At 37.9% G+C, this 22,546-nt stretch overlaps 2 protein-coding genes and 1 long non-coding RNA gene across 5 annotated transcripts in view; 2 read left to right on the plus strand and 1 right to left on the minus strand.

Annotated features, from left to right (window-relative positions):
* The first annotated feature begins 1,309 nt into the window (after positions 1-1,309).
* Positions 1,310-22,546, plus strand: part of LOC6042830 — a 34,546-nt gene continuing 13,309 nt past the window's right edge. The window contains exon 1 of the mRNA XM_001870792.2: positions 1,310-1,863. The gene's annotated coding sequence lies outside the window, so the exon portion shown is untranslated. The remainder of the gene's footprint in view (positions 1,864-22,546) is intronic.
* On the minus strand, positions 1,410-2,508 carry LOC119768721. Its single transcript, XR_005278183.1, has 2 exons — positions 2,177-2,508; positions 1,410-1,972 (listed from the first exon to the last, which is right to left on the minus strand). It is a non-coding gene; the product is annotated as an uncharacterized LOC119768721 (long non-coding RNA).
* LOC119768719 (putative mediator of RNA polymerase II transcription subunit 26) lies at positions 1,882-17,603 on the plus strand. 3 transcript variants are annotated; one of them, XM_038259480.1, is made up of 6 exons: positions 1,882-1,983; positions 15,724-15,827; positions 15,887-16,575; positions 16,650-16,965; positions 17,258-17,264; positions 17,474-17,549. In XM_038259480.1, exons 2-6 carry the CDS (start codon positions 15,764-15,766, stop codon positions 17,475-17,477), a joined length of 1,080 nt encoding a protein of 359 aa, XP_038115408.1. In that variant the 5' UTR covers positions 1,882-1,983; positions 15,724-15,763; the 3' UTR covers positions 17,478-17,549. The 3 variants fall into 3 exon arrangements, with proteins under 3 accessions (XP_038115408.1, XP_038115406.1, XP_038115407.1); XM_038259478.1 differs by having other exon boundaries at positions 16,650-16,976; positions 17,051-17,603; XM_038259479.1 differs by having other exon boundaries at positions 15,739-15,827; positions 16,650-16,976; positions 17,051-17,603.

Here is a 22,546-nt window from a genome sequence, read left to right on the forward strand (position 1 = left end):
CTACTGCCAAAAATCTACAAATTATTAATAAATTTATGGAAATATTATTTTCTGAAGTTTTATTACTTTTTCCGATCTGTGTTCCCAAATTTCAAATTTTGCAAAAAGTCAAAAAGTATGCTATTTGTTGAAAAATACAAAAAAAAACAATTGAACGAATCATGAACAAAAAATGTATTTTTTATTTCCTTACTTTTAACATCAAATTCGAGTTCTGTGACCCGATTTCATCAAATTTGAATATTTGATTGAAATTACAAAAAGCATTTTTAATATTTCATCCACGCCATTTTGGATTATTATTTTTTAACTTACGAGTAGTTTAAGAACTCGACAGCGATTTTAAGATTCGATTATCCGAAGTGAAATATTGCCAATTCCTTCGGATAATCATTACAATCAATTGTACAAGATTTTTGAATGAACATTTCAGTTTGCAACAAAAAATATGTTCGCTTTGTCCCCTGAGTTTATGAGGAATTTTTGAAGGAGGAGGGAGCAAACTTGAAATAAAAATTGCGATGGCCTTAATATCTGAAAAAAGACAACTAAAATTTTGAAAGAAACTGCATACTGAAAAAAAACTGAACCAGAAAAAAAATGTCCGCTAATCCACTAAGAAAAAGATTGAATAAAAAATAGGGGTTTTATGTTTGTCCAAATGACCCCATGCCTGACAAAGTTATAGAAATCGAACAAACAAATCCTCCTTAAGACACAGTCAGTTTTGAATTAACACTAATTTAGCAGAAATTCGGAAAACAGAACAGCTTTTCGGAGGGCAACAAAAAACTACGAACTTTGGCAAATTAACTGTAATTTTTATCAAAATAAATTCTAAGTAAAGCAAAACTATCCAACGTGACTTCACCAGATATGTAAGCCGATTGTTAAGGACGAAATTAAAATGAAAAATGACTTATTTGGACATAAGGATTCTATGGACAATATTTCTGAGACTCCGGACGAAAATGAGTCTTCTTTCTAGTTGTTAAACCACGGAAGATTCTTACCGTACAATCAGCGACAGCTACGCGAAATACTGAGGAATCTCAGGAATCCAAAAAAATAAACGATTTCAAACCCTAGGCAGAAGATCACTCGTCTCGTAGATCAAGTACTCAACTGACAAGCTACAGCACAGACGCCCTTGTTCCGCAAATGACAACAGTTATACTCACATGTCCTACCCCTCCGAAATTCCATTTCCATTGATGTCTCGCCATGGCGTGAGTTCCCCCTCCGTATGAATGGTTTCGTGTCCACACGGGGCGCTCATTCACCATTCCGGATTACTCCAACGCCGCCGCTGCATTCGTACCTTAGTTCAGTCGTGGTAGTTCGCGCGTCGCGCAAAGGTGTGCGTTGGGATTTGGATACGTACGTACTCGCGTTTTCCGTACCTGTCATTTTGTGTTGGTCGTCGGTACCGTGTAGACACCCTCGTCCGCGTTTAAATTCCTTCGCGTGTCGCCGATATCAAGGGGGAAGGCAGCTACGCCGCGATGTTCAGCAGATCTTCGTCGTTTGCACAAGTGCATTCCGTGCAGCAGTTCTAGATCATGTGAGGTGTGGGTGGGCAGTTGTGATTAGTGTGTTGTTTGAATAGTATTTTTTTTTTGTTTGTCGAAAAATGGCGAAGAAGTGGTATGACCATCATCAGCAGCAGCAGCGATTCCACGGTCTTCGTAGTCTGTAAATATAACGCTACAACTCCGCAGTCGCTCTCCAAGTCAAGTCAGCAGCGGCGTGAGAAGGAGAAAGGAAGAAAGCAAGAAAGAACAGGCCCGAGAGATACCTTTGGAGCGGCCGATACGCGATACCTGTGGACAACCCAACGTGCCGAGAAAGAGTTGTTCAAAGGTGTGTGTGTGTGTGTTGGTTAGTGTGATGATGGTGTGGGGCGTGGTGGGCTTGTGTGGTGTACCAGAGTAAAGTCGCGTTTTTTCTTCTTCGATGGGATGGAATCAACCTGAAAAGGGGGTAAAGAGAGTGTGGGGAGTCAGATTTTAGCCAAAAAAAAAGAAATAAAACAAGGTGAAGAGGAGAAAGAAAAACAAGCACCAATTCACATACCAAAAAACCAACATAACAAAAAAAAGAAGGTTGAGCAGATAGAGAAGAGTGTTTGATGTTGGTGAAAGAGTTGCGGGCTTGTGGATAAGTTGTTTCATACCTACAGCTTCAACGACACGGCGGGAATCGACGACGACGGCGACGAGGCAAAACGGGGCCTTCGTTTTCATTGCGGAAAGATCGCGATGAGCAAGCAACGTGTTATTCCAGAACCAGAACCTGGGATCACATTAGACTGCGTCAATACAGCTAAGCTTTAGTTTCCAAAGTAGAGCCCAATGTCCCAGTCATTCCGCAATGTTACAAGCTGACCTAGTCATACATACTTCCCCCTTTTAAGGCTAATGATGGAAGCCCCCGAAATGAGGTCATCGACGATATGTAAATCATACCCTCAAGAACCTTTTGTTTCTCCTAGAAGAGAGAGAGCACTGAGCAAGTCATCATTTTTGTTGTTACTTTTTCCTGATTTCTTCAGCTAATTAGTTTGTTAGCTGGGTAAAATAACCATTTTCATCGTGTTATAGTAATTTGGCTTGATAGACTTGCCACAAAAAAAAAAGATTTTTCAGCATGCGCACAAAATTTAAACTAATTCGTTTTTACAGTTACAATTAATTTTAGCAATTTGTGTAAAATTTACCAAAAACATTTTAGCAAAGCAATACTTTTTGATATATTTTTTTAGTTTGACACTTATCTTGACGGCAAATAACATTAAAACGGGGAGACAAATGTTTCACTGAAAATATCCAAATCAAAGGGTGTTTTCCGGAAATACAAAATAAAACATGTTTTCAACTGGATGCGAAACTTGATTTTTTCAGCACTCGTCGTATTTCTGGAAAAAAGATCTTTCTGCAACTTATTGCATAAACTAATATTGATCTACAAGTACCATAAAACGGGGTGACTTTGATAGCCGGGGTGGCTTTGATAGGTTTGAGATTTTTCCGCAAAATGAAGAGTACAAACTAAATACTTACGGAATGGTTTGGAACCATACTGACCATGGTAGAGAAGTACTCAAAGTAACTCAACTTTTCATGACATTTTGAAAGGTTTAAATAGTAGTTTATGCAACAAGTTGCAAAAAAAGGATTTTTTCAGCACGAGTCGTACATTTATCCAACGAGGTTCACCGAGTTGGATAAATACGAAGAGTGCTGAAAAAATCAAATTTTGCAACGAGTTCCATACAACATTTTTTGCAATTCCAAAAAACACACACTGAGTGAAATTTTATGTCAAATTTTCAATTTTACTTGTCAATAAATCGTTTAAATCAAAAAAATGTTGAAAAGTATTACTTTTCGAAACAAGTGCTGAAAAGTTCAACTTTTCAGCACCCATTTGAGTACTGAAAAGTAGAACTTTTTAGCATTTATTTTGAAAAGTGTTGCTATTCGATTCTGTTATTTTTGGTATAGAAAAGTAGGCTATTTCATCGTTCAAGAATGACAGGAAAAGTAAGTAGTTTCACGACGGAATTGCAAAATAGTAGTTTATGTAACAAGTTGCAAAAAGAAGATTTTTTCAGCACGAGTTGTACATTTATCCAACGAGGTTTACCGAGTTGGATAAATACGACGAGTGCTGAAAAAATCAAGTTTAGCAACGAGTTGCTTACAACATTTTTTGCAATTCCGAAAAACGCTTATTTAATGGAAGTTTATGTCAAACATTCATGTGTTTAGTCAATTCATCGTTCAAAACAAAACAATATTGAAAAATATTACTTTTCGATACTAGTGCTGAAAAGTTCAAGTTTTCAGCACCCATTTCAGTTCTGAAAAGTAGAACTTTTCAGCAATGTTATTGAAAGGTATTAATTTTCCATTCTGTTATTTTTGATAGGAAAAAGTAAGCCGTTTCGTTTCTCCAGAAGGACAGGAAAAGTTGACGGTTTCACAGTGGAATTGCAAAAAAGTTAGTTAACTATTATTAAGAAAATGTTGTTGAAAGGCATTATTTCAAACTTCTCAAAGTGTCATGATTTTCTCAATGAACATGATTTTGAATCGGAAAATTGAATACATTTTCGGATTCTTTGCACAATTTTCCACTAGAAGAAGGTAAACTAATTTTATAAATATGAAATAATATGTGTTTTTGAAACACAATTAAAAAAAAACTCCAAATTTATAGGCAATTTCAGTTGAACAAATTTCATATGAAATGTGAAAACATGTGATTCGTGCTTCGAATTCAGTTCAAAATGTAATATAAATCGATAATTTAATGAAAAATACCAGATTTAACGAATTTCAGGCAAAATTCCGACTTTTTAACAACTTTACCTAAAAATTTTAAGTATTTTGTTAAAAAGCCTTAGAATTTAGTTAACTTATATAAACATTGATTTTTTTTTCTTGAAAACTATATCATCAACCTTAGTGATGGTTCATTTAACGTAAAAATGATGTTTGAACACCTATAATTTGATTTTAACAAGAAAAACTATGACTATCAAAGTCACCCCGGAAATTAAAATGAGAATTTTTAACGTAACTATTTTTCTGAACATTATAGAAAAACAACTTTTTCCAGAAATAGTGCATGAACTTTGTGTGGCCTACCCCAGTACATGTTTTAAAAATAAAAATGTTGAGAAAAACCTTTCCAGTTGGGAAATATTCCAAAAACAAATTGAAATCCTATCAAAGTCACCCCGGTTTACGGTACCTAAAACTGGGGTGACTTTGATAGAAATTTGATTTGGCCACTAATTTTGATACATCCAATGTAACAGTCACATTTTTGCATATATGTTCGATAATAAGCTATCCCTTAATGCTTAAATACTCAAAATTCACAAATATGTTTAGATATTAATTTGACGGGCATTTGAAAAACCTATCAAAGTCACCCCAGTTTACGGTACCAAAGAGTTTTTGAAATTTCAAATATTTAAATTTAGACCAATGCACAGTTGCCAAAACCAGGCCAAAAGTTGCAAATATTTAGACGGGGCTGGTTTCCATTTATAAAAGAAAGTGTTTGGATTTCGTGTATTTTTGGTTTTTTTGTATTTTTTTCAAATTGGTTCAAACTTTTCGAGGGCCTTCCCTATGACCAAAGAAGCCATTTTGTGTTATTGGTTCACCCATACAAGGCTTCATTAGGATGACAAGACAAATTTAAATTTTTTGGAAAATCTGAAGAGATCGATTCTTTAGGCAATAAATAAATAATAAGTAGCTGTGCCAATTTTGAGCCAAATCGGTTAAGGTTAAGGGGTCATTTTGTATCGTTGCTTCAGGATTTTGGCAGCAGGTGGCGCAGGTCTCGCCCAAAATTGTCCAAGTGTGAGATTCTATGTATGTATGTATGTATGTATGATCCCCATACCCGCAGGCAACTTGGTCCTGGAACACATGTGAGCGCTAGGTGAACAATTCGATCATCTTTTACTCCGTAATCTGTACACCCACGTGCATAAGTTTTTTTTCACGAATTTTAGTGCTACAAATACCGGCGCAAAGATTAAAAGAAACCCTTTGCCCTACCCTAGCACCGGAAATTTGTAGCGGGTGTAGGGACACTTTGTATAGACGCCCTTGCTCCCATCACGTCACTGAGGGTATGGAGCGACGAGAAATTAATAAGCATGCCCCCCTAGTCGAACCTTCATTAGAGAAGCAGGCAATCCACAACTCACAGCGAACGACCAAAGGAACACCCTACCGCGTATATAGTAATATTGGCGTGGTTTGTCTTTACTGAAGTGTATGGATGTTAGAGTGAATGAAAGTGTCAATTGAAAATAAAAATGGAAAGCTCTCACCAAATACGAAGAATCTTGGATACAACTCAATTTCGATCGCCTCGCAATATGAAACTTGAAACTTCACAAATCTTGAATTCCTGCCTTGATCAGCAGAACCTCCGGCAGCAGTCCTGGTACCGCACGAATGACTGCAAGCGACCCGCAACTTTAAAGTGGCTGGATGATGAACGCCACCAACATCTGCTTCGACAATTCTTGAAAGACGTGGAACCACAGGAACGCTTAAGCTGGTGGCCACTTCGTGAGGTTAACAAGCTCCTATCTTTCTTGTTGCTGCTGACATCTCCTTCCGGTGGAGCAACTCTTCCGAGTCGTGAATTCTGCTTGTCACTTCCACCAATTTCTTGAAGCGGAAATAGGAACGAGATCTCCGGATTTTGCAAAACTTTTAGACAAGACAATTCAATTGTCCAAGTGTGAGATTCTTGTAGGAAATTCAATTTCCTACAACTTTGTCGAAGAGTGCAAGAAGATCCGAGTTGATCCTGAAGAGTTATTAGCAATGCGATGAGAATAAATCGGTTTATATACTTGAAAGTATATAAGAGGTATTTAGGAAGTATATAAGAAAATACTTTTTACTGAAAAAATCACCAAAAATCAGAATCAACTCGGATTGTTTTTCACCCTTCGACAAAATGGTAGGAAATTAAATTTCCTACAAGAATCTTGCACTTGGACAATTTTGAGCAAGACCCGCGCCACCTTGCAGGTATTTTGAAGGAATTTTCTGACCGCCCTTAATCTCCATACAAACTTTGGAGAAAAACCTGGGGGAAAAACCATTCGGCCCTGCTAAATATTTTTGAAAAATGCAAAGTACATGTGTTTCTGGGGACCCCAAAGTTCATGCTTCCCCTCGAGTTGAGACTGCGCAGAAATTTTGTTGGTCGGTGTTATCAATAGAAACTTGACAACTGTAACATTTCAAAAGGTCGTAATATTGAATATATTTGACCTTTTTAAAATGTTAGTCTTGATTCTAAAAATACAAAACGAAAAGACCAGAAAACTCAACAAACAAATGTTTAAGTTTTTAACATTGTTTCTTTTTTTTATTCGCTGTATTTCAACAACCAGAGGTCCAATCTTCAATGTCTATTAGGCATGAAGATTACAATTTGATTTTGCATTAAAATCAGAAGAAAAACAAAATGAGTAAAATGTCTATTTTTCCAAAAAACCTTTTTTCTCAGAAAATCATAAGCCGTTGCAATTTTTTTTTAAGTTTATATCCCTCTCTCCCTCTTCCTTCCAAAATGGTCCGAAAAATCAACTGAGAACAATCTAGATGCCTTTTTCTGCATTGATAATCTTATTAAGCATGTTTGGGTTTGTTTACAAATATTTTGAACTTTTATGAAATTACAATGTACAGCACCGCAAAAACCTTTTTTTCTCGCAAAAATAGAATTTTCGTCAATACTTTGAATTTTGGAAATTAATGGTTACAAATAGAGGGTGACGATTCTCGAGATTTTCAATTTCCCGGAAATCGAGAGTTGAATTCGGCAATTTCCCGGGAATTCCCGGGACCCGGGAGTTTTTTTTTTTAAATATGCCAATAGTGTCAATAATGTTTAAAAAAAAAGTTATAAGTGTGTTTCTTTTCAATGCATTCAGTTACAATTTATTCATACTTATTCAATGAAACGTTAACTAGTAACCTATTTTTTTTTTTTTGGAACAATGATCTACCATTCTATTTTTTCTGAATCTGCAAATACAAGATCGTTTCTTGAGCTTTTTGTAAATCAAAATTGTATTTAAAACTGTTTACGAATCTAAATTCGCACTGAATGATTTTTCAAAAGTTGTCAAGTAAAAAAATATCTAATGTATAATTTCCCAGTATCGGGACTCTTGCAACATGATAAATAACCACTCAAAACAACAATTTCAAGTTGTTTTTTTACTTTTCAAGGTCAACTGTAAATATTCAATGAAGAAATAGTAATTAGGAAAACCCGAATGTTCATAATTGGCGGACCTTAGCTTTACAAAGATTGCCAGAAGATTTTTCTTCCAAAATATAATTTTATATTGAGGTTGAAGCGAAACATATAATGACTTGTTGACATCAAAAAATTAAATTACCTTACTAAGAATTAAAAAAAACTCAAAAAACTAGATTATGTGGATTGCTATGCTTGAAGAAGATATGGAAATTATACTTATCTTGAAAAGGCTTTTCCCTCTTAAAAATAATAAATAAAAAATAAACATTACATTTCCTTTTTGGGGTCTAACTGCTAAGTATGCTTTAAGGTATATTTTGGGGTCCACATTATTTTGGGTTCTCTCAGTTATAGTTAGTGGAGTTTTTGATTAAGTTAAAATTAAGAGATGAATTTGGTTTATTCGAACTTGAACATCTTACGTTGAATATGCAATGTTCTAAATAATTTCGAATTTTACAAACATTTTTCTGATTAGTTTATATAATTTTGCTTCAATATTTATAAAATTAAAATTTCCCGGGAGTCTCGACCAAATTTCCCGGGAATCGAGAGGTCCAAAAATGGTCGATTTCCCGGGAAATTTTTCCCGGGAATTCCCGCTCGTCACCCTCTAGTTGCAAAACAACTGGACAGATGTTAAATGAATTTAAAACGCTTTTTCATTAAAATGTTGACACCGTGGCCTCTAACTTCATTTTTTTTTTGTCAAAAAATAAGAAGCCTATTTTTTTTTGCAATTCCGTCGTGAAACTACTCACTTTTCCTGTCATTCTTGAACGATGAAATAGCCTACTTTTCTATACCAAAAATAACAGAATCGAATAGCAACACTTTTCAAAATAAATGCTGAAAAGTTCTACTTTTCAGCACTCAAAAAATTTTTTTTTTATTTAAACGATTTATTGACAAAATACATGAAAATTTGACGTAAAATTTCACTAAGTGTGTGTTTTTTGGAATTGCAAAAAATGTTGTATGGAACTCTTTGCAAACTTGATTTTTTCAGCACTCTTCGTATTTATCCAACTCGGTGAACCTCGTTGGATAAATGTACGACTCGTGCTGAAAAAATCCTCTTTTTGCAACTTGTTTCATAAACTACTATTATACATTTGACAATCTCTAAATTTTCGGGATGACTGTATTTTTTCTAAAATTTTGTAAAATAGACTTCTTCTCACTGGGATTTTTTTTGAGTGTTTGAATATTTAAAAAAATGTGTAGAATAGACTGACTAATTAAGGGTAGGTTGTGTTTATTACTAGTAATTTACTAGTTTAAAACTCTGCTGAAAAAATAAAAAAAGTGCAATAAAATTACACAGTAAAAAATTGTGTAAATTTGGAAGGTATAATTTTGGAAGGTTGAATATTACCATTTTTATGATGTAGTTTTACCTCAATTTAGACTGAAAAAAGCGACATTACAACAGAAAGTGGTAAAATTACACATTTCAGAGGTAAAATTGCACTTTTTTCAGACATAAAAGATGTACCCCATTTCAGATGTAAAATTATCATGATTTTTTTTCCTGTGTACAAATTAAACATTTTTATGGAATAAAATGTTTTCGAAAAAAAATCATAAGAGAATAGTAAAAATGAAATCTATCAATGATAACCTGCTTTATCTTAGTTTTTTTCCGAAACCAATTCACAGGTTTAATTCAGAAATTTAGTTATTCTGTCAGTGGCTGACGCAGTCTAACAAATTTTCTTCGAGCGAAGATAAATATGCAAATCTTTCTGGATTAACTAGACGTGTTCCTCCTGTTTCTCTCCCTAGTGGCCTTTTTTGATAGTCCAGTCCTGGGCTGTAAATTTCTTGTTTTGTGTTATCGCGGGCACGATCACCTTTTCTCTCCCCCTCCCACAGTGTGAGTGTGTGCTTCCTTGGGGGGTTATTTTAAAAACTTCTGTTGACGATTCAAAGCGTGTGTGTTTGTGTGTGTTTCTGCCCGAAGGTGACAAAATGCGCATTCTTGATTCAACGGACGCGCATCGCTTATTAGCTTTACGACGGGGGAAGTTTCCACTGAACTGGGCCTTCGTTTTCTTCCCCCTCAAGGGCCTAACCACTAATGACTAGCGGAGCGGCAGCGCTTAGTATCAGTATCACGATGAGGTGGCTTCTAGTCTAGCGTTCGTTTCGGCGAGGCAAGGGGGAAAACACTCTTGATTTCGATCGAACAATAGAGCCGGCGTGGGAAATTCAACCAAACACTGGGAAAATTCAACTACATCTTTTTTTTTGCGGTTGCACCACTCCACACTTGGCCGAGTCTCTCAGTCAGTGGGGCTTATTTTTCGCATAAGAAGTTGTTATTTTTTTTTTCTTCTCTTCTCAGTGTTACGTTACGCGAGAAAAGATTGTGCGGTTGAGGTGGAACTCCACACACCATCACCCTCCTTGACTCTTTAAGCCGCGCTGTGTACAGTTTCCTCTCCAAGAAGAGTCATAAATATTTACCCACAAAAATGATGATCATGCATATAGTATAGACGAGAGAGAGAGAGAGAGAGAGAGAGATAGAAGCGATTCTCTAGGCCTGGAGAAGCGGTGCACCACGAGCCAGGTGTGTTGTCGCGGGAAGGCAGAAACCAGTTTACGTAAAAGTGTTGTCGAGTCGGCGACCGGCAGATCATCAGCTTGACGGCTACTTTTCGCGCTATTCGGCTAAGCCCACCCGATTTGGCGTGATTCAGCGGCTTCAAAGGGCGTCAACTCGTCACTCCATTGTACAGGTCGTCCGAACGAGATGCATTTTCCAATTGATGAACCGCCTATTGGATTCTACTACCACTCTGGTAAACTGTGTCACTACCGTTGGTGACCGCGCCCAAACCCCATGTGTGTTCGTTATTCTAGTTGAATATAGATTCAATAGCAGTGGCATCATCAGCAGCTCATCTGTACAAAATAATCGGAAAATAGATTTAGATCAAATGGCCACCAACAGACCATCAACCAACAAACCAACAAACGGCATCGCGGCAGTGCATCCAACAAGCAATTAGATCAAGTGATAAACCTTGACCCGGCGTGTTTGTTTGTGGGTTCGTAACAGTCGTCGTCAACTATCATCAGCTAGTTAGTACGGTGATACACCTTCGTCGCACTGTTAAGAGGGGTGACATTGGTCATACACGTACACCAGAGATAGAAGAATTTAAAAGATTTCATTTTTTAGAATAAGTGATGTTCAGATTTCCTTGAATCTCGAAATATTAATCTTACCCACTTCAACGAATCATGTTTGCGCAGTTGGCCTGGCCGCTTTAACGCTTGTGATGTTTAAATGCATTCTAATACAATGAGGCACTGCAAATCTGGAGTTTTTTTGAAAAGGTCCAATAAACCAAATTTTCAATTTTTGCTTTTTGGGTGTTTTTTGAACCGCCTTGAGTCAGGGGTATTCAAAAACACCCAAAAAGCAAAAAAATTAAAACTTGGTTTATAGGACCTTTTCAAAAAAAAAACTCCAGAAATGTTAATAATGACAAGAGGATAATCAACCTAAGGCATTTTCCAGGATGCCCTCGAAAGACTGGCTGCGCTAAGGTTAGATTAGATCAGATTAGAAATCTCGAAATATTATTCTTACATTTTAACAATATTTCGCAAAAAAAGACGCAATTTTTCGTCGGAATGATTTATATACTATTGATTTCATTCTGATTCGTTGTTGAAAGAACAGAAATCTTTTAAAACAATTTAACTTTTTTTAACAACGTTTTTGTTTTTTAACAGACATTTTACCACTTTTGTGGCATTCATGTCTTGTTTTTACAACGTACATATTCCCAAAAACAAATAACAAAATGATCTCTCCTTAATCGAAAATCGACTTTTTTTTAGCTTGAGTTCAAGTTTGTCCATGTATTCTCTATGTAAAAAGCCATTTTGCACATTTTTTTACAGTTCAGACTCGATTATCTGGAGCCACACAGGCTTTCATGCAAATTTGCGGCTAGTCATTCAAAATGTTTTTTTTTTCTTAACATTATTTTTATTAGGTCCTTTTCGGCACTGGGACCTGGTAAGGACCGAGTCGGTTTTTGTAATTACATTGTTCTTAGTGCTAGGGGTAATTACAGAGGATCTTGTGCTTCAACATGATTATGTAAATATTATTTTTCTGATCGATTTTTTTTATGTTTGCAACGGTTCAAATCATCAAATTGAAAAATAAAATTTGCAGTCGACAAAGAATTTGGTTTTGTTCATAAAGTTAATTAGGTCATAAGAATTTTTTGATGATTTTTCTTGGATTTTTTTTAGGATTTTTTTTATAAAGTCTTCCTCTTAAATATGTGTATTTGATGTTTAATTCTAAAAATCCATGTAAGTTTATTGATTTGCTAGTATACTTGACCGAGTCACGTAGCCTAGTGGTAACGCTTCCGCCTTGTAAGCGGTAGATCGGGGTTCAAATCCCGGCTCGGACCAACACAACTGGTGATCGTTTCTTTCGGGATTCGATTGCTTAGTAAAGGGAAGGTAGTGCATCGTCACAAGCTGGACCTTATCAACGACACCTTAGGAAGGCGGCGACCTATGGAATGTTAACATTAACCTTAACATGTTAACATTAGTTAAATTGAAAACTGCAACTGAATCCGCTTTTGTAAATGCCGGCCCCGATACTCTTCAAGGGTGTTCCCCTCAGGAACAGGGAAAGATTTACTTTTTTTTACTAGTATTTTTCATGTTTTCAGTTATATTTCATTGAAAATCCATTTTAATAAGAAGTTTACCTCTAATTTTATGCAATTTTTTTAAAGAGACGAAATCAAAAAAACAACGTCTTGACAACTTCAATATGTTTTTTTTATTTTTAAAAGAAAAAAAAACTTTTCAATGGTTTTTCACTGAGCACGAAAAATGTTTGGATTTCATTTGCAAGTCACGTTTCATCTTCATTTTTTAACCCAAACAACACTGATACAAGTTTAAGTGCATGGGGTTTTTGAATGGCGGGTCAAATTTGAAGCTCACATGAGCTTGCAGGCCAAACATGAAAAATTGTTAAAAAATGTGTTATTTCATCTATCTGTTGATTTATTTTTTTTTTTTTTTTGTATTTTTGGACATTTTTAACAAAAAATCAAAACGAATTGAGTGTTATTAAATTGCAAATTGAATGAATATCACAGCATTTTTCAAAAGATAGAACATCTTTTTCAAACGAGAATGCTTGAGATTCCAGACTTTTCTCTTCTTTCTAATTATTGAAGATGTACACTGTAGCGTGTCCCAAAAAACACGAAGTCGAGGAATTCAATGTGCTCAGTTCTCAAATGATAGAAAATCATGTTAGAAACAACTCTCTCATACATGAAAACTTTCGGAAAAATCGTTTACCACGCTCCCTGGGCATTTTTTGAAAAAAGTCAGTTTTTTCGACAATTTCACAAAATCTGCTTAGAAAAAATGGAAAATTTAAAAATTTCAAATAGCCTATACCATTAAATGATGGTCTGTGGTCAAATATTTGTATTCATGGAAACACAGCAAACGTGCATCGATTGGTTTAACCCTTTCGAGCCTGATGGGTCATATATGACCCAAATATCAAAATTTCCAAAACTAGCCTATAATTTTCGTATGGTCATAAGAATCATTTTCCCATCATTGACTAAAAAATATTTTTTTGAAAATTCGGGCCTGAAAGGGTTAAATGCAAAATGCTCTAAATATGAGTTATTTGCTAAAAGTAATTTATTGATTAAGCACGTAGTGTGCCATGAGAAAACAAAACCAGGTGGCCCTTAGTATTGAAGGATGAACCAATCATGTTTAAAAACAGATGCGATACAGCCGCACTTCAAATTAGGCTTAAATTATCCTTAATATTGTATGCCAATGATGGCCAAATCGATACATTAACTTGTTTATTGGACCACAGACCATCATTTAATGGTATAGGCTATTTGAAATTTTAAAATTTTCCATTTTTTCTAAGCAGATTTTGTTAAATTGTCGAAAAAACTGGCTTTTTTCAAAAAAAATGCCCAGGGAACGTGGTAAACGATTTTTCCGAAAGTTTGCATGTATGAGAGAGTTGTTTCTAACATGATTTTCTATCATTTGAGAACTGAGCACATTGAATTCCTCGACTTCGTGTTTTTTTGGGACACGCTAATGTACAGTCATCCCACATATTCGGAAAACCCAAAAATTCGGAACACTTTTGTGTTAATTTGTCAATAGCATGCCAAATGCATTTTTCCTGACGACCCTTATATTTTTAGGACCTTTATTTGGACATTCTTTTGCTATTTCACTAGCAAAAGTAGTTCTTTTTGAACGAAAACTGCATTTCGAGACTATTTTATTCAGAGCTGCAAAACACTGCCTCCAAATTGCCTGTTCTATAATTGTGGGATGTTATTGTGCCTGAATTTAACAGATATTTTCATAAAAAAGTTATCAGACCATTCATAAACCATGACTAAGCATGAGTCTCATTGGTTCCAATGTGTGAAGTCATTATTTAGTAGAAAATATGTACTCCTGGAGAGAAAAAAAAGTTTGTTTACATCGTAAGAAAAAAGTGTTCCGAATTTGTGGATTTCATGGGTCAATGTTTTTCTATGAAAACTTGATATAAAATGTAAAAATTTACAGCCAGTCAATACATCAATCGAAAGATCGCAAGAAAAGCTTTCACATGAAGGTAAAAGCAAATCATTATGTTCAATTATCGATTTTCTTAATTTTTCGAAAATTGGCCGATCTGTAAACTGTTCCGAATATGAGGGATGACTGTAACTATTACTGAAAAAACATGGGACAATATGCGTAGAACGGCAGTATAATCAACGCCGATTTTGCTTTGACGTTTAGCATTGATTCAACCAAAATCTTGATTTTCAAATCAACAAAATGTTTTGTTGATTCAAATATGCCTTATTTTTCTGCGTGTTCTAATAAAACTTACTTTTATTCAGTGAATGGTAGTTGTACCATAGAAAAAAAGAGAAAGAAATGTCTTAAAAACCAAAGTCACCCCACTTTACCGCTGGCAATCATCGCTTCTTATGTACAACTCAGAAGTAGTTGTTCGTGAATCGAGTGCACAGTCACGACAACGACGCGCCAAACCGACGACAACAACGGAAAGAAGAAAAACTACAGGAAACGATGCACTAGAAACCAAACACTATTAGTTACCATCGTCATCCGGACAAGTCGTCCTGTCCTGCTTAATAGGTATCTTCTTTCAGCTGGTCTCACCTTAAATGTTCGTTCTTCCGCTTGAATTGCAGAGTATACATGATACGACGACGATGATGATGATGATGACCTTTTGGTGCATCGGACCTCGAAATTTGCACTCTGAAGAAGAAGAACCCACGAGAATCTTCTCTCTAGACTCTGAGTTGAATTAAAGCAAAGGAGGGTAAATAAACCCAAGAGAAGGAGCGAGTCAGATAACCGCATCCCCCGTGCCCTTGACTTGGTTGTTGTGTAGAATAATACGAGCCAGCGAAAGGGGGACAAAAGGGGGAGATTCTGTTTATGTTCTCTATCCAGATCTTCGTAGTCGTTGTTGGTGATTCGAAGGTCTTCAAGTTGGCAAAACGACCCCGCGAAAAGTCGGGTCGAAGTGGGGTGAACTGAATTTAAGGTTGAACTTGACGCTGGTGAGCATATCACTCATAAAAATCAACACATTAATGCTACTTGAAAATTCACGTAACTCCAATTTGCGGCTTGCATGACCCGTTTTACGTGACACACGTAAAAACAATGTGAATGCGTTCTGGAAAAAAAATACATTCACGTTGAAGTTATGTGAAAAACTTTATGATATTTTTCCACTGGGGTTTTCCGTGTAACTTTCATGAGTTTTTTCACGTAACTTCAACCACAACGAAATCATTTTCTTAGTGTCTCATCTGACAGATGAAGTTTACGTGAACGATTTAGTATGAAAAATATGGAGAACGATGAAGATCTGCTGATCTCATTAGAGTTACAAAATTTCATGGACGGTAAGTTATCAAAATACCCAGATAGGCTTCTAAAACATTTAATTAATTATTTAAAACAGCTTCGCAGAAAAAACAATCCGATCAACAGAGACCGCAACGCTTAATTAATCAACTGACCAAGATCAAGAATCCGGTCAATCTGATCCAGGTTGCCACACCGGAAACTGGTCAAGTGTTTGGCCATCCGCAGCCGGCGGTTTTAAACCGTGGCCGTCAAATGCAGCAGATTAACCAGGACCTGGCACAACAACTGGCCATTTCCAACAGTTCCCAGTTGGCCAAGGTCCAGGTCGCCACACCGGGAACTGGTCAAGTTTTTGGCAATCAGCAGTCGGACAATTCCGAACAGTATCGAGTTAAAGGCGCGACTTTGTCTGATCTTCGGAAGCAGCGTAGAAGGATTCAAACCAACAACGAAGAGGTCACCGCGAGCCGTCAACTCCGGCCCAGTGACCAGAACCTGAAACAGCAGCTGATCCAGGTCGGGAGCTCGGGCAGTCTGATCCAGGTTGCCTCGCCGGGAGCTGGTCAGGTGTTTGGCCATCAGCAGTCGGACGATTCCGAACAACAACAAGTGAAGGTTGAATACCATCACGGAGAAGTCGTCGCGCGCCATCAACTCCGGCCAAGTGACCAGAACCTGGAACAGCAGCTGATCCAGGTCGGGAGCTCGGGCAATCTGATCCAGGTTGCCTCGCCGGGAGCTGGTCAAGTGTTTGGCCATCAGCAGTCGGACGATTTCGACGAGGTTAGTATTTCAATACACGCGAATGTAAACAAACAGTTCTTCAGCAACTATGTTTTCTATTTGTCCAACTACAGAACACCGGGCGCCGTCAACTGCGGCCAAGTGACCAGAACCTGAAACAGCAGCTGACCCAGGTCGGGAGCACGGGCAATCTGATCCAGGTTGCCTCGCCGGGAGCTGGTCAGGTGTTTGGCCATCAGCAGTCGGACGATTCCGAACAACAACAAGTGAAGGTTGAATACCATCACGGAGAAGTCGTCGCGCGCCATCAACTCCGGCCAAGTGACCAGAACCTGGAACAGCAGCTGATCCAGGTCGGGAGCTCGGGCAATCTGATCCAGGTTGCCTCGCCGGGAGCTGGTCAAGTGTTTGGCCATCAGCAGTCGGACGATTTCGACGAGGTTAGTATTTCAATACACGCGAATGTAAACAAACAGTTCTTCAGCAACTATGTTTTCTATTTGTCCAACTACAGAACACCGGGCGCCGTCAACTGCGGCCAAGTGACCAGAACCTGAAACAGCAGCTGACCCAGGTCGGGAGCACGGGCAATCCGATCCAGGTTGCCTCGCCGGGAGCTGGTCAGGTGTTTGGCCATCAGCAGTCGGACTTGCGGTTTCGTAATTATTTTAAGAAAATTATCCAACCGATTAATGTCAACTGCAACTTTGATGTTTTGAGTTCAAGTTCAATTGTTCACAACGGCATAAGTTATAAAACCGGTAATTTTGCTGCGATAAACAATTCTGGAATTGTAAGTTTGTACGAAATTTTAGAAACGTTATCAGTAGATGATAATTTGTACCTTGTACTACAAATTTGGGAGGTCTTAGGATATGACGAACACTTTCTTGCGTATGAAACAAGTGGCTGTACAAAAAAGGTCGATATTTTAAAGCTAGAATTAATCACCACAGCACCATTCATGGTCAGCATTGTTAACGATAGGGTTCTGTTTCGAATTAGGAATTCTCTAAATATTCTGTAACTCACTGATTCCAATAAATGTACACTGAGTCTCACTGCAATTGTTTTTTTTCTCTAGAATATTCGCCAGTTTATACTATTTGTTTGGAATTGACTTGATCGTGGAATACCAATGAGCAAAATTAATTCCAAACAAATAGGATAATTTAAAGAACTTTTTATTATGCCCCATTTTTTATACAAGAGGTTATGTAATTTACTGGTGAACCTCATTAACAGTTTTATTAAAATTTACGTGAATACCTAATAACACTCACTTTCCTTCGTATATGAAATTCACCTGTTCGTTAATGTTTCTTTTACGTTCCCATCACGTAGATTGAACGTGAATCGAGCTGGCTAAGCAAATTTCGTTTCCACTAAAGCTATCTCGTAGAAGTTACGTGAAAACTCTAGTGGAAAAATACCACAAGGCTTTTCACGTAACTTCAATGTGAACATTTTTATGAGTGTATAATGTATAGGGGGAAGGGCTAGCACAGAGTAAGTGCACTGAAAGAAGTCGTGGTCGTAAAATCATGAATATTGTTCACCAAACTTATGATTTTTTTTTTTCACGATTTTGTGATTGATTTTGATTTAGGTTCTATTATATTCCTAGCTTCCCAAAAACAATTTATCCCTCAATCTTCGAATCAGAAAGAGCATTCACAGTCACGGGTCAACGAGCTGCAAATTGCAGTGGAAGTCCCTTGGTCATGGCTCCAACCTCCGACACTTAACAAGAAGACCCTTCCTCTGAGATGGTCCAACTGCGAAACCACAGCCAGAAACCTCTTAATTAATAGCTTGTACACGCTTCACTAAACTGCAACCACTTTTCCCTCCGATCTAATGTTTCAACCACATTCACACAGTTTTGGGGTGGCCCCCAGCAAATTCCCAGCCCGGGCTCGATCGATCCATTACCGGTCCGATTCCAATTGGAAACCGAAAATAACATGCACGAAAAAAAAAACGAACAGAATCGACAGGTTGCATGAACTTCAGTGAGAGGGAGCGATTTTACGCTCAAAAATGTAAATTGACTTTCCCTGTTTAGTTACTCCGGACCGGCCCGGGGCTTGGCTTGCGGGTTGGCAATGTGTGTGCAACGAAATCGAAACCAGTCATCGTAGAAGTCGTTGTTGTCTGAGGTTCCTGCCGCCGCCGCCGCCGGGGCCAACGTGCTGCAGCGCATATTATTCCGCTTTCGATGGCATTCCCCTTGGCGGTCAAACCGGCTCAGCCGGTGACGACGGCGACGTTCCAGAGGGGGATCTTCTTACGCACTTTTGTTGCCACTGATGACGGCGAGGCCCTTCCGACTTGGACTCCCTTTTACTCATCATCTCCACCGTCAGGCTTCTACGTGCAAATTATTATTACGATCCCCTTTCGTTTTTCTTGCTTTTTCATTTCGCGTGTTGAAACAACTTTGTTTTACACATCTTTCATTCAGTGTTGGACATTGTGAGTCAGAGCTGTATAGGGCTTGGCTGGGCCTTTTGTAATTGATTTGTAGTTGAGCTATCCTCTCACTCGGAAGCGAATGACCCATAGGGTTAAAGTTCCCCTAATAAAATCAACAACAACAACAACATACTCTCACTGTCGTTCTCAAATTAATTAACCGCGTATAGAGTCTTATCAAAATCTAAAATTAGAAAATGATTCTTCTAACCTTTATTATCTTCAAAAAATAATTGAAAAAGAAAACCCTAAGATGCCGTTATGAGTGTTGTTCGTCCATTTATCTATTTTATATAGAGGTGGGCAAAACCGCTCTTTTTTAGGAGCCGCTCATTTTCGTTCGCTCTTTAAAAAGAGTCGCTCTTTTGAACGGCTCTTCCGCTCTTTTTCAAAATTTGGATGAAAAGGGTTTTTTCAAGAATCTTGTGATTTTGTAAGTTATTTCACATTGGACTTCTATAAATTAGGCCGTACCAAATATTTTTTGAAGTTTATGTCACTGAGTTCTGCCCAAATCGCAAAAACAATAATACACGTCCCCAGTTGTCCCCAGTGTGCGTATTCCCCTTGGTGCTCAAAATTCTTGCCAAGTTTTCTCGGCACAGGCTGATGCGATTTGAGTCAAATAAGTTGCATTCGATCTGGTTTGGTGCCCCATACTGCACTATTGAATTGTTTGAAGATCCGATAAGTAGTTCAAAAGTTACGTATAAAAAAGTGTCAGAGTTGCGAATTGGATCTCACATAAATGCATGTAAACTATATCCAGACCCCTCACTCGACCCATCGTTGGTTAGATTATCAAAAGACCTTTCCAACGAGTCCAAAACATTGAAGTTCTGGCAACCCTGTCTCAAGTTATGATCACTTAAGTGATATTTATGTACTTTTTTGATGCCGGATCTCACTTAAATGCATGTAAACTATGTCCGTATCCATTATCCAACCCATCGTTGGATAGGTAATTGAAAGACCTTTCCAATGAATTCAAAACATTAAAGATCTGGCAACCCTGTCTCCATAACTTGAGACACTTAAGTGATATTTATGTACTTTTTTGAAGCCGGATCTCACTTAAATGTATGTAATCTATGTCCGGATCCAGCATCCAGCCCATTGTTGGGTAGGTAATCGAAAAACCTTTCCACTGAGTACAATACATTGAAGATCTGGCAACCCTGTTTCAAGTTGACCACTTAAGTGATATTTATGTACTTTTTTGATTCCGGATCTCACTTAAATGTATGTAAACAATGTCCGGATCCATCATCCAACCCATCGTTGGGTAGGTAATCGAAAGACCTTTCCAATGAGTCCAATACATTGAAGATCTGGCATCCCTATCTCAAGTTATGACCACTTAAGTGATATTTATGTACTTTTTTGATGCCGGATCTCACTTAAATGCATGTAAACTATGTCCGGATCCATCTTCCGACCGATCGTTGGTTAGGTAATCAAAAGACCTTTCTAATGAGTCCAAAACATTGAAAATCTGACAACGCTCAGTCTCAAGTTATGACCGCTTAAGTGACATTTGTGTATTTTTTTATGAGAAACAAGCCTTGCCTGACAAAGTTCGTTCTGCCTTTTTTCGTTTGTTGACGTTTTCAGCCTCCTGTGACCAAAACTTAATTTTAACCTTTCCCATACAATCTGCAAATTTTCCGGAATCGGTTGTAACTTTTTGACACTCACGAACTTACCATACGAACCCAGCGCAACAAAGAGTACCTCGATCGGACGTTCCGTGTTGAATTGATTCACGTTCGAACAAAACCGTCGAAATTTTGAATATATATAGAAGATAGATAGAATTGTCCAAACCCATCATATCAACAAATGTTGGCAAAAAGTGAGGAAGGCAACAACCACATAGGTGGATTAAGTTAGTTTTTTTCCAAAATCTCTCAAATATTCAGTAGATTTTTGGTAATATTTGACAAATTATGCTATTTGAAATGCTCAAATTTGTATTCCGGTATTACTTTAATGTACACTCAGTTTTACAATGAAAAGTTTATTCCATTTTGTTTAGAAAATCATTTACTTTTGGTATAAATTTTAAAAAGCATTGAAATTTTTGACATTGCATTTTCAATTATCTAAAACAAATTTAATACTACATTATTTTTTTTTGAAATTCAATAAATTATATTTATAACAAAAATCATGCCATATTGAAACGGTTCTTTCAAAAGACCGGAGCTTAAAAAAGAACCGCGGTTCTTTTTTTGTGAGCCACGGTTCGTTCGCTCTTTTCAGTGAACCGGCTCTTTGAGCGGTTCGCTCTTTTTTTGCCCACCTCTAATTTTATATAACAGCTCAACTGCTATTTAGTTTCTACCAAATGGTCACAGTACTTGCTTGGAGCGTATCTTGGACATTTTTGATCTATCCGAAAATCATGCTTTAAAAATCTCACAAATCATAAAGGGACCCTCCATAAACAACGTGGACACTTTAAGTAGAGGGGGAGATGTTTTGGTGAATTGAGAAAAGTTTTATATTTTGAGGAGGACTTATCAGAGAAATTCATTGTTATCCGAGCATTCGTTGGTGAAGGTTGTCTGAATCAACATGACTCGTCGCGTCCCGGCGCAAAACGCCGGCAATATTGCCCTACCTGCGGCTCAAGCAGGCAAAAAAGTGGGAATTTCCAAAAGGAAGGTTGAGGCCTCAACTGATGGCCAAAAACCGGGGATTTCCAAAAGGAAGGTGCTTTTGGAAGTGACATCGAACAGCAAAAAGACGAAAAAGAGCGACGGTACTGTACCGATGGATGAGGAGGAGGAGAACTCTTCGTCGCACGAGGAGCAGCTATTGAAGAACAACAAGTTTGCTGGACTGCCTGACGAGGACCAGGTAGCGGAAGCAAAGGAGAATGAAGTGAAACAGCGAAAGGAGAAACTGCCTCCTTTTTATGTGCGGCAATCAGCAGCAACGATCGACTTTCGAGCGGGGCTGGTTGAACTCATCAAGTCTGGGAAAGTCCTAGGCAACATTCGTCTGTGTCAGGACGGATTTAAGGTGCTGGTGCAATCCAGGCAGCACTATCAACTGGTCAAGGATTACTTGACCGAAAACGAGGCGGAGTACTTTACCCATGATGTCGCCATGGATAAGCCGTACAAAATCGTCGTCAGAGGTCTGTACGACATGCCAGTGGAGGAATTAGCTGCCGAGCTAAAAGTTTTGAAACTGGATGTGTTGGCCGTGCACAAAATGAGCCGACGCAACAAAGACATCAAGTACCGTGACCAGCTCTACCTGCTGCATTTGGCTAAGGGATCGACGACGCTTCCTGAGCTGAAGGCAATTCGAGCGGTTTTCAACATTATCGTGTCGTGGGAGCGATACCGACCAGTGCATCGTGACGTCACACAATGCTTCAACTGCCTGGGTTTCGGGCACGGAGGTAAGAACTGCCACCTGAAGCGTCGTTGCGCCAAATGTGGTACCGATGCGCACATCACATCCCAGTGCATCCAAGATTCGCTGGTGAAGTGCCTCAACTGCAACGGTGAGCACT

Source organism: Culex quinquefasciatus, chromosome 3 (assembly GCF_015732765.1).
Source record: "Culex quinquefasciatus strain JHB chromosome 3, VPISU_Cqui_1.0_pri_paternal, whole genome shotgun sequence".
Taxonomy (NCBI): Eukaryota; Metazoa; Arthropoda; class Insecta; order Diptera; family Culicidae; genus Culex; species Culex quinquefasciatus.

Excerpts from the sequence above, each read along its gene's own strand:
- LOC119768719 (XM_038259478.1), top strand. The coding sequence starts at position 15,764 with ATGAAAAATATGGAGAACGATGAAGATCTGCTGATCTCATTAGAGTTA. Across the intron at positions 15,828-15,886 it reads GTTACAAAATTTCATGGACG|CTTCGCAGAAAAAACAATCC; the intron begins GTAAGTTATCAA and ends TATTTAAAACAG. Across the intron at positions 16,576-16,649 it reads AGTCGGACGATTTCGACGAG|AACACCGGGCGCCGTCAACT; the intron begins GTTAGTATTTCA and ends GTCCAACTACAG.